The sequence below is a fragment of the Zophobas morio genome, unplaced genomic scaffold, assembly GCF_036711695.1.
Source record: "Zophobas morio isolate AGI-343-1 ecotype UQ-CSIRO unplaced genomic scaffold, CSIRO_AGI_Zmor_V1 ptg000068l, whole genome shotgun sequence".
Classification (NCBI taxonomy): Eukaryota; Metazoa; Arthropoda; class Insecta; order Coleoptera; family Tenebrionidae; genus Zophobas; species Zophobas morio.
In genome coordinates, this window is record NW_026972173.1 from 46,174 (window position 1) to 58,445 (window position 12,272).

At 27.8% G+C, this 12,272-nt stretch overlaps 1 protein-coding gene across 2 annotated transcripts; it reads left to right on the plus strand.

Annotated features, from left to right (window-relative positions):
• The first annotated feature begins 1,545 nt into the window (after nucleotides 1–1,545).
• Nucleotides 1,546–8,976, plus strand: LOC135143661 (DNA primase small subunit-like). Of its 2 annotated transcripts, XM_064075568.1 has the most exons (16): nucleotides 1,546–1,601; nucleotides 1,671–1,846; nucleotides 1,991–2,037; nucleotides 2,090–2,200; nucleotides 2,258–2,364; nucleotides 2,424–2,497; nucleotides 2,621–2,757; nucleotides 2,825–2,883; nucleotides 3,749–3,861; nucleotides 3,914–4,029; nucleotides 5,336–5,453; nucleotides 7,298–7,399; nucleotides 8,477–8,507; nucleotides 8,701–8,735; nucleotides 8,785–8,874; nucleotides 8,926–8,976. In XM_064075568.1, the coding sequence occupies exons 1-16, from the start codon at nucleotides 1,591–1,593 to the stop codon at nucleotides 8,943–8,945; spliced, it is 1,347 nt and encodes a 448-aa protein (XP_063931638.1). In that variant the 5' UTR covers nucleotides 1,546–1,590; the 3' UTR covers nucleotides 8,946–8,976. The 2 variants fall into 2 exon arrangements, with proteins under 2 accessions (XP_063931638.1, XP_063931639.1); XM_064075569.1 differs by lacking the exons at nucleotides 8,701–8,735; nucleotides 8,926–8,976 and having other exon boundaries at nucleotides 8,777–8,808.
• Nucleotides 8,977–12,272: the final 3,296 nt, after the last annotated feature.

Below are 12,272 nucleotides of genomic sequence, written 5' to 3' on the forward strand. Positions count from 1 at the left end.
TTTACACTCGCTTTCTTGGTACACTGCTTGAGGCTTTCTAACTTTTCTTACAAAGCCCTTCTTAAGCTCTTCACTTTAGTTAAGATGAGAAAAAGCATAAGAAAATGACTTTCTTTATTTTAAATAGACTTGTAAGTATGTGCTTTCCGTGCAAGTAAAAGTTCAGGGAGAATGCCCCATAAAATTTTATTAACAGTTGTATACTAAGTACTTTAAACCTGACATCCGTATGGTAGGTTTTCAAAACCTTTATTAGATTTTTTAAGATGTCCAAAGCATAATTAATTGCAACCTTATTAAATAACGCTACCCTTCTACCAAATCTATTAAAATGTTTAAAGATATGAAATAATTTTTATAACCAACTCAAAGCTAGTATAAATTCCAACAAACCAGATTGAAAGTTACCGTGGTAGCTCAGCTAGTAACGAATACTTGTGGTATTATGTATTATATTTAACTTACTGGCACTACACTCTATTTTGGTCTTGGCAAAGAGGTAAGGAGAGTTAAATATATTCTTCGGTTTTTGTTAGGTCCTTAGCAAATATTATCTGCCTCCCCTACGACGAGCGTCCACGTTGTAAAGAGATAGTATGTCTTCGATACTAACAAGCGGTTGATGGTCCTTCGTTTTTTAACGCAAATTACTTTGTCGTGGTGTTTTCGGCAGCAACGTAGCATTTACCGCCTTCCATAGCACAGGAAAGAGACGATGAGATAGCAAATTTGGCCCGACGCTACCAACGGCAATGGCTTAGCAGCCTGCTGCGTTCCTTGTTTTGGTAGCCTTTTAAAATCCCCTGGATTTTAGTGATGCCCAGATTGTAAGGTTTGTTAGAATTAACGTAGATGCTTGTATTAAGGAGTGGTCCATAGAAAATCTGGTAGGCAATTGTCACATAGTGAAAACGAGAGAATCTGCACGAAGCTTTACTTTGTCCACGGCCTCTTGGCCATAATCATACCCTCACTAGCAAAATGGGTAGTCGCAAAGGTGTCTCTTGTTAAACTACCATGAACTGCGATAGTCGTAGGTATGAAACTTAATTCACCCTGGCGGTCGTGTGCCCTAAAAGTTAATTCTTATGTGCCGGTGGGGTCGAGTTTGCATGCCGCAACCCGAGAGGGACCCGATCTATTTGTTCTAATTCGTGATGCTAGTAAATGTTTTCGATGTCTTCTTTACGTTGTTTAGTAAATAGAGCGCCTTAATTCTCTTCAAAAAACGATTATTTTTAGGATAGCGATATTCTGTACATTTGAGAATGCAGAGTTTGCTATGTGCATTGATACACAGGTCAAGGTCGCGCATTCTGCGTACGTCAGTGCAAGCGGAATGCTTGCTTATGAGATTTTCCATAGGGTACAATTGAAGGATGAGGGGCCGTCTACAACTGTTTACACAGGACTCTATATAAAGAGAAAATAACAAGGGCGCACCCCGTATGACGCACATAAAAAGGTAGCTCCTTTCAGAGGGAGGTGGGGATATGGCCTATAACAACCCTGCACATACTTTACTGTAAGCCCTCTCAAAAAACACTTTCGGTTTAAAATGAATTTGCCTCGAGCTGTTTCTCTTTTAACATGATAGGAGGGTTTGTGGCAGACTTATATTTCTAATTTAAACTATCATATAGTAAATATGCCATATATTTTTCATACAGCTTACATTGCGAAGAGGCGAACTATAACGACAACAATAAAAGTTTTAAAGATTCGCACCGTATTCTTCAGCCTACTAGTAAAACTTGCTCAGATTTTGGCCCTTTATCCGATTTGTTAAAACAATATTATTGTCGGCTCTTCCCTTTTATTGACTACTACCATTGGCTTTCGTATGGTAATTCTTCGGATTCAGCCTTTTTCTATAATGTTCTCAGTTTTTAATTTTATGTTTTCCTCTCACATATAATTTTTTTCTTAATCAATTAGTAACTTTGGTTGTTATTTATACGTGTGTTTTCCTTATATATTCGTTACTTAGGAAACGAGGATTACTTTGCTAATCGAGAGTTTAGCTTCACCCTTCGGGTATTACGTGGTTATATTTGCACTCGCAATCAATTAGATTTTTGCATTTTAGGATGATATTTATATTCGTTACCAATCTTTTAATAACTGGAAATCGCTTAAAGAATCGTTGAAAGATATCTGTCCTAACAAAATCGATGTTGGTGCTGTTTACAGTGCACGAGTAATTTTATTTATTAAGTAAACTCTAAAAATTATTTAATTATCCAATTTTAAAAAGCCAAACATGCATAAAAGCATAAAGTCATCGGCCTTTAAGCCTTTAGAGAAGGAATTGGTGTTTGATCTTGATATGACTGACTACGACGACGTGAGAATTTGTTGTCAGTGAGTATTTTGGTTAAGCAAATTTTGACGGATTTTTTATAAATTATAAATTAATGCAGAGGAGCCGACGTTTGTAGACTTTGCTGGCCATTTATGACTGCCGCCGTAGAAGTTTTGGACTCGATTCTTAGAGGTAATTTTATCGTATTATAACATTTCGTTTTACTTTAATAATACTTTCTTGCTCTCACAAATTTAATACTCTTTTAGTGTATATTTTAAAAAAATTATAATTTTAATTTTTTCTAAAAAATAGAGGACTTTGGTTTTAAGCAACTTCTCTGGGTTTATTCTGGCCGCCGTGGGATCCACTGCTGGGCTTGCGATAAACGGGCTCGCGCTCTTACCTCGGAGCAGCGAAACTCCGTGATTTCTTATTTGTCCGTCGTTACGGTGAGCGATTCGCTGATAATCATAAGTAATTAATTTACTCAACTATCCGTTTGTTTGCTTCGTTAAGGGAGGAGAGCACGCGATCCAAAAAGTTCAGCTATCCAATCCGGCCTTTCCTTTGATTGAGTGCCGTTTATTCTTATTAAAATAATTTTAAATTTCTTTTTAAAAATAGTGTTAATTTTGCAAGCGTTTTATGTAGAATTAACTTTTATAATTTCGGTTATACAAATTTTTTTCATGTCCTGTAGAAGTTAAACTCTTTAGCGTCCTTTTATGCGTTAAAATTTTTTTTATTATTTAATAATGTGTATTAAATCAAAGAAAATTTAAATAACCTACAATTATATATTATGGTTAAGCGCTTTTTAGGAAAGTTGTGTTGCTATTTACTTGTATTTCTTATAACTATTTACAATATATCGTATATTTTTTCCAGGTACTTATTTCTAATTAAAGTTCTATGTTCTTTATAATTTTTATTTCTAAGCCGTTAAAAATAATTTTTTAAAGTTCTCTGTTAACGTTATATAATTTTCGTAATTATTATTTGTAACCCGGTGTATTTCTTATTATAACCATTTTTGATTCCTTGTTATTTATGAAATGATGTTTTTCTTTTTAAAAAAATTATTCATTTGTAAATTTTTTATTACTTAATTTTGTTTGTTTACGCATTTTTATTATTGAATGTACTGTTCGTGATTAAGTTTAGCTTGGATCTTTTTTTAAATTACTCGCTATTAATTATTTTTAAAAAGCTTTCATTATTTAAGTTATTAAAAGGATCTGAAATCTTTATACTAAATTTTATTTAGCGCACTCTTGACTAGTTAAGCATTTTAAGCCGTTAATACTTTTATAGTAAAACTTATAATTTCTTAATTTTTTATTTTACTAAAATTTTTTTGTCTACACAAAATTTTTGTAAATTAACTTTTTTTTTTTATTTTAAGGCATTACCATAATAAGTTTTTTAAATTTTTATTAGAAGATCCACAGCTATCCTTCTTCCCTACTTTGAAGAAATTATTCTTAAAAACCAGAAATTGCTGCAAAATGATAAATTCCTGGAAGTTTTCCTTTCTTATATAAATAATAAAAGTAAAAAAATATTGAGTCTAAAAGGAATTAAAAAAAAAGAAAATTTTGGCAGGCTTAAGTATGCAGTTAAAAGAAGATTGGCTCAGGGACGAGCCTGACGATTCAGATTGTTCCGTTTCCTTACAGCGTTGGAAGCAACTTGAATTTCATTTAAAGAAATTAAAAAAAGTTTATTTTTATAATTATTCGTCTACTTTTGATTTTGTTCTTTCTTTTTTACAGTTTAATTACTAATTGAAAGTTTTGGTCATTATTCAATAAAGATTATAATAAAATTTTCAATTTTAAAAAAAAAATTATTATTACAATTATTTTATTTTTCAAAACTTTTTGGTAAATTATAAAAAAAATTTTAAAACTGAATAAAGTTAAATATATTTGTAAGATTTACTGATCTTTATTTATATTATATTTATTTTACTTTTGAATTTAGTGTAGCTCACTTTTAATATATCAAATGTTTAAAAGATATAATTTAATAATTTATTACCACTGTCTTTAATTTATATAAAGTTTATTGAAAAAAGTTTTATTTTTTACTAACTATATAACTTCGTTATATAATTGATTTATATAGTAAAGTTATAAAATAACTATTTTATAAAGATGTAAAGCTTATGCCTTTAATTACTTTATAAAAAAATTTAATAATTTCAGTTTTACGTTTTAAAGAAAAAGAATTTCTTAGATATTATAATTTCCTTTTTATGGTTTATAAAAGTACTTATATCAAATAAAAGATTTTTTGTTTAATTTTAAATGTACTTTTTATATTTATTTTTATACAGAAGTTTACTTTTTTAGAAAAAAAGAAATTCTCAAAAATTTTAAATGCCTTTTTTTTTACATATATTTTATATATTCAGAAGTTGTATGTATTTTAAGAAAAAGAATTATTCAGAAATTATAATTTACCTTTTTATATTTATTTACGTTCGGAAGTTGTACGTAATTTAAAATAAAAAACTTGACAAAAAAAAATTGATTTTAACTATTATTCGAATTATTATATAAAAGTTGTAAACAATTCTTTACTTATTTATTTTTAAAGTTGCCTTATTTTTATAGTTATATGTAATTTACTTAAATTTTTTCGAAAACATTTAAAGAAATAATTTTTTTACTTTTCACATGGTTTTTACTTAACTTTTGGGGAAAGAAGTTTTTGAATTGTTACACTTTTTTTTGAATTTATAAAACACTAGAAATTATATACACTGAAATTTTAAAAAATCGAAATTTATATTAAAAAGTTTCATTTTTCTTAGCGTATAGTTTTTATATGTGTTGCTGTAAAAACTTTTATAACAAAAATTAGAAATAGAAATATTTAAATCTTTTAGTTTATAATTAAATTTTAAAAAAATTCTACAGAACATTTTAGCATTTTTAAATAATGCGTCAGTTATAAAAGGAAAGTTTAAATTTTTTGATAATTTTTTTTTCAACTGGAATTTATATTTTTTTGAGTTAGTGGGAAGTTTATCGAAAGGAAGTGGTTCTTCATTTTACTTATCCGCGCCTCGACGTCAACGTATCCAAACAATTGCATCACTTATTAAAGAGTCCTTTTTCCGTGCATCCGAAATCAGGTTTTCTGAATATAATTATTTAATTATATAATTTAAAGGTAAAGTAATATAAAGTCAATAAAAGTTATTAAAAACGAATAATTAACAGAATGAAAACTTATATTAATAGGAAAAAAATTTATACTTATTTTTTTTGAAAATTATAAAGAAATTTATAAAAGTTTAACAATTGTATCTAGTAATGCCTTTTTTTATACTTTTTACTTTATTATTATGTTGGTAACTCTTAAAAAAAAGCCTTTTATAATGAGCAAAAAAAAAACTAAAGGGCTTGTCAAATAATTATACATTGAAGCAAATCTTAATAAATAAATTTTTTAATTAACAGTGTCTGTTTTTTATTTATTATTCAACCTATTATATTCTTTTTAGTTTTTTTCTTTGTAAATTTAGTTTTCATCATCCTTATAAAGATAATAATTATTTAGGCAAATAACTAAAGAAACAGATTTACAAAAGTAAATAATTATATAAACTTAGAATAAATAATTAAATCGCTGTAGCAAACTTTTGTGTTTTTTTTATAATTAAGTTAAATATTCTTTCTACTAACATTAAGCTAATAAAAAGTTTTCTTAATAATTGATATAGTAGTTTAGTTTTTTTAAATTATTTAATTTTGCAGATGATATTTTACTTTTTTAATTATAATTTTATTTTCAGTGCCCTTTTTTAATATATTTTATTAAATTTTATTTTGTCTTCTCTTTTTTTAAAAAAAGATTGTACTAATACTTCTTTAAGTATAAATTTTTTAATATAAATTAAAATTTACATTACGTAATTATTGATAATTATTAGTTTCCTTTATTATTTTTTAATATTAAGTGAATTCTTCCTAATTTTTTATTTCGAGCAATTTTTTTAACGGATCGTGATCTTTATTATTTCGGAATTTTAATCATTTTTTATTATTAGAATATCCTTTTATCACTTATTTAGTTTTACAAATATTAACTTTAGCTTGAATTAATTTAATATATTAACTTTTATTATTTTGAAATTTATATAAACGGATTGCAAATTTATAATATAACATTACTGATTAAAAAATTGACCTTTTTTTCAAAGGATTTTATCATCTTTTTAATTTTAATTTAAACAAACTATTAAGCAATTTATTTTCTTAATTCTTATATAGTGTTATAATATTATTTTTATTTTATATTATTTTATTATATTCTATTTCGTTTAAATTATATTTTTTGTAAAGTATAAATTTTTAAGTTCTTTGATTAGTTTAAATTAATTATTAAGATTTTTTAATATAATTTTCTTTCATTATTATTATACTATTTTAGGTTATAAAATATTTTTTTAGTTTTTATCAATTTTTTTAATTATAAGTTATATTCCCTTTTTTAATATTTAATTTTTATTAATCATATATCAATATTTCCTATCAATATTATTCTTTATAATAATTTTATTTATTTATTTTTCTGATGAGAAGAATTTTTTATAGCTTTTTTCCTTTATTAAATTTATGTGCAAGTGTATGTCTTTTTTATTATATTTTTACTTATTATAACTTATATAATTTTTCAATCTAAATTATTTGTTATTTTTGCGATTTAAGAACTTTACTAAATTATATTACTTTTTTGTGCTATTTATTTTAAACATACCACACTAAACTCTCTTTTTTCTTTATTTAAAAAAGTTGTTTACAATTTTATTAATTTCTAAAATTGATTATATAGAAGTTTATTTTTAATTTCCATTACCATTTTGAATCAAATAGAATGTTAAGCAAACTTTTTTATAAAAAATATATTTAACTGTTATGAAATTATTTATATTATATATTTCAAGAAGTTAACTAATTTTTTTAATGTTGCCAGGAAAAATTTGCGTTCCGATTTTTGCTTCTCGCATTCACGATTTTGATCCTTTTAACGTTCCAACAATTAGTGATTTGTGTCGAGAAGCAGATGAAGTTTTCGGTAAACGCTTTTATTTAATTTTTTTTTTTTAAATTTCATTCAATTTATATATAATTTATATTGTAATTAAGCTTCAAATAAATATGGCTTTGTGTGATATTTTTATAAAAACTTTTTTTACTCCTTTTTTTGTTTATTAAGTACAACTTTATATACTCCGTTTAACTTCTAAAATTTACAAATTTCAAAGTATAAAAGTTTCTTAACTCCCTTAGATTGTTTCTCTCTTTTTTTATGCAAAAGTTAGCACAAAGCTTGTTTAGAGTATTATCGCAAATTTTTAGTATTTTTTAAATTTTCTTAAAATTACGATTTTATGGTCTAAGAAGAAATAGCACCGGAAGGCTATGATAGTATACATAGCCCTTGCTCTATAATAATTAGGTGGAAGAGTACCGCTTATAAAACATAGTACTAATTCAAGGTTATTTAGCCTCTCACTTAATACTATAATCTAACTGCACCAGCGAGATATAGCTTGGACAGGTAATCTTCAATTTACACGCTTGTCCTGCGCGATAACCTTTATTTGGTTTCGGACCGCGCGCTTATATAAGATACTAGTAAATAACACAATTAATGAGTCAAGGATGTTAAGTAGAACCGTATGTCAGCACATGGTCTGAATTTTAATTGATTTCGAGTAAAGCACTCAGAACAAACCAATTTGCAACGAGTTCATAACTAACGTTATATGACCACAGGATGCGGATTAATAGCTCTTATGTAGCCGTCTGATTTTTCATTTTAAACACGATATTTTGTTATTTTAATTTGTAAAATTTATGTGTATTTTAACATATTCATGAATATTATAAAATTTTACTTAAATAGGGATTAAAATTTGCACTAGAAATAAATTTTATTTGCAAATTATAAATTGTGTACTGTTATTGACATTTTAACTAAAAATCTTTTTTTATGTGTACACTTTTACTTTTATTCCGTTTTTTACTTTATGATGTTTAAATATAATTAATTTATAAGTTGAAATTTTCGTACAGTTTTACTTTGTTTCCAGTTAAGATATTTTTTCACTTAACCAATTTTTTTTATTACCAACCTCTGTACGAAAAGAGTGCGACGCGAGGGATTCGGAAGATGAAAGGTTTGAAATTTTGCAAAAATTATTGTTATATAGAAAACTTATTTTAAATTTTACATTAAAATTAATTTTATAAAATCTAATCAAAAATTTAAGCGTACCAATTATAGTTACTAATCTAAATTATATATATATATATGTATTTTTAATTAATTTATCTAATTTTCTATATATTAATCTATTTACACACTTAAAGTTGCTCAACTTTGCCTAAAAAACGCAAAGGGAACGGTACTTAAATTTTAAAGCTTCACTGAATTCTTTTACAATAGTATTTAAGGACGATATACAAACTCACTACAGGAGTACACGGATTACTTTAAATCCTTTGTGGAAAGTCTTAGCAAGTCTGAAGACCTACACAATCAAAGTAGCTTTTCATGTTAAATTTTCTTTAATAGTTTTAATTTTATTTTATTAGAAAAAAAATTGGATTTTTAAATGAAGGTCATGACAATATTTTGTACTGTATAGAAATAAAGTTGTAAAAACAGCTTTTTAGTTTTTATCACAAAATCTTTAAACTTTATAAAAAATTGCACATATATATTATAAGAATCGTTAAGTTCTGTTTAATAAATTACCGAATTATAGGCTTAACATGTAAAAACTAGGTTTTGCTTGATTAAAAATTTAGAGAAACCAATATTTAGCGAAGTAAAATAAAATATAGAAGGAAATTATAGATCATTATTATTAATATCTTGTCCGAAAAAAACTAGTAGAGTTTATAAGCTCTTCATTTCGTGTATCGCTTAAACCATGAGCAATAGAATAAAATCTAGTATTTTTTTTAATCTTTTCTCACCACACCTAATATATGTGAAACTGAATGCATTTCATGTGCGTCCATTTTAACATTTCAACAATATGTTCATGCGACATTTTTATCATTTTTATGAACTGCCCACTTACTTTAAATCTATTACTAGTTCCACTTATAGCCTAACTAGCCCTATTTTTTGTGAATAACTTTTAAATATAATTAACTTTAATAAAATAAAAACATCATTAATTGGCACGTGAAGGACTGTAGACCGTTAACACTATAGAATATGAAAAGGTAATACGTCATCTGTCTTTCTAGAACGTTTTGAGCGCCCAGCATTGACAGCCTCATGAGCCCATCTTACTAGCCACTGCCCTTGCCCGATTGAGTCAACAACTTCTAGCGCTCGAGCTTTCAACAGAAATTAATCGCAGCCAAGTAAAGTACATTCCAATCATATATTAATATCTTTAAATTTTTAATCTGTTGTGATTTCCTCACTCGTGGTATACATCAACCAGTGATCAACAAGAATATAAAAGAAAAAAAAAAAGAGGTGGTTCTGCTCTTATCCTCAGGACCACAAAAAGGTTTATCTACCCACTTGTTTTATTTAATAGTAGTAGTTTAATACAAAACTAGCTTTTAATGTGCGTCACGTGGGCGCCAATAACGTGCTCCATGGCTCATACATGAGCTCACTCACTAGCAGGCCTAGCTAGTAGTCATAAAGGGCAAATGACGTTGTTTCGAAAGACGGTGTTCAATGGATCTTATTGGAGGTCCTGTTAAACAGTTTTATTTTCGTACAAACGGAGCGTTTGACATAACGCGCAGCAACTTGTTTTGTCGCACTTGGAATCCGGACTTTATTGATGTGGAATCGTTGGTCCATGTAGTAGAAGCGCGTATGTCATTTTTGACTGGATGCAAGACACCTACAGTCGCAATTTATTGAGCTATGTAAGCTTGGGTAAAGCGTTATCTCCTTAACGAAGAGCTTATTAACTTGGCCAAAGTCCTACTTTCTAAAGCTTTGAAAATTAGCAGACGTCTGTTCAATTTCCAAATATGTAAAGCCAGTAAACTTGCAGAAGGAATACCTCGCCAGTTTACTATTCTGCATTGATAGGCTGCGGAGGCTGCGATACCTTAAAAATTAGAATAAACTCATTATTGCAGTGTCTCAATTCCGTGAGAAGCACTTTACTACTATCCAAAATATATTCTATGACTAAGGGCTTTTCGATCAAAAAACCACAATTTTGGAAGACTGACTAAAATTAATGTAAGATATAAAATTATGATAATACAAAAAACAAAAAGAAATGCGTTACCACCTCCCTTTAAAAACGTATACATCGGATTAAATTTTAGTGATATTATATTACAGATTTTTCTGCATGTAGTCATAATTAAAATTCAGGAAATTATATATTTTTAGTACTGTAATAGATATATGTAATTAAAAAAATGTAGCAAATTTTTGATAAGATTGTAAATTAAAAAAAGGCTGCTAGAAAAAATAGGTTTTTAAATACCCAAAGAGTGCGCTCTCGTCCATTAACTTAGTTTGTCACATATAATCTTCTAAACACATAAAATTTGTTTCGTACACATAACAGATTTTTTTACTACCATTTATAAAGATGAAGAACATAGCAGCGTTTACTATTTTGTAATAGCTTAAAGAGAGAAAAATAAATTCGGTTATAAAGGTATTCTGCGATGACAAAGAATTATTGGGAAGAGCACGCCAACATTTTAAAAACGGATTTTTAAGTCAACCTGTGTTTACATATACGACAACCCGAGGCCTCAGTCCTTTGGCGTTGGCGCAAGCTAATTCAGTTGAACTTTATCTTGCCTTCTTTTTTTTTTAATCTTGCTCTCTCTTTCAGTGTTATGTTAAAGTGGCTACAGTTGATCAGTGAGGGTTTCCGCGTATAAGGGCTAGAAAAACACGCAATGTATAGTTAAAAAGTATGTTGGCTTTACATCCTACAGGACCAAGTCGCCATATATACTAACTTTTGAGTGATTAACATTGCTCGTAAGAATATTCTTTGGGTAGAAACTTCCTTTTTTTTAAAACGCCCACGAGTATATGCCCACTAGTGAGGGCGAGTGGCGGAAAACGATACGTTAATGTAATTTGCCTTCGTGCGCTTGCTTTTGATATTTCCTTTTTAAATAAACTACTTAATAAGGTAATTTTTTTTGTTGGATTAATGCTATAATCTAACTCACAAGTACTATTACAGTAAATATAAAATGTTACAATTGCACACGTATTATTTCGAACACCTAATTTTTATATTCTGGGGACAGCTCTTAGATAAAAGTCTTGCGCCCGGTAGAGAGCTTCTTGATGCTTGTTATATTGTTTATAGTGAAGCGCATCTTACGTCTCTTTTATATGATCTTGGTTCTGAGTTTAACCTACTTGTTTTCTCAGTTTCTCTCAGTTTTATTGACTAATTCCTTCTCTTTTTCATATATTTTTGCGTTTGTAATAAATTGTACTTAATAACCTATTTTATGCTTTTATTATTCTTTTATTTTTTCAATTTTAATTTTGGCGCACTTTGTTATCTTCATAGAACCGTAACGACTTTAAAGCCGTAACAGTAAAAGGTTTAATTAACAAATAGGTAATTTTTGGTGACAAAAAAGGTACACCCACTATTATAACCCTATTTTAAAGCGTTGAATGCAGAGTGAGGAGTTAATTACTTATAGCATCCAAGTAAAGAACGTTAACCTTAATTTAAAAGCTCTAGCGGCATTCAAATCGAGCTCTTCTAACAGTGTCACGTTCCTCTTCATTGATAGAAGCCGACTATACTTCTAAAATAAGCGTATATGCACGTGCAGGCTACGACCATTATAAATAAAATAACTTAAACTGCTTTAGCGACATTCTCTCGAGTGGAGGTATGGATGTTCATGCAACATTTCCAAAGTTGTTAAAACCCCTGAAACAGCACTTTTTAAAA

Coding starts and splice junctions, on each gene's coding strand:
- LOC135143661 (XM_064075568.1), top strand. Junction 2,038..2,089: donor AGTTTAGCTTCACCCTTCGG/GTATTACGTGGT, acceptor TTTGCATTTTAG/GATGATATTTATATTCGTTA. Junction 2,201..2,257: donor GTGCTGTTTACAGTGCACGA/GTAATTTTATTT, acceptor AATTTTAAAAAG/CCAAACATGCATAAAAGCAT.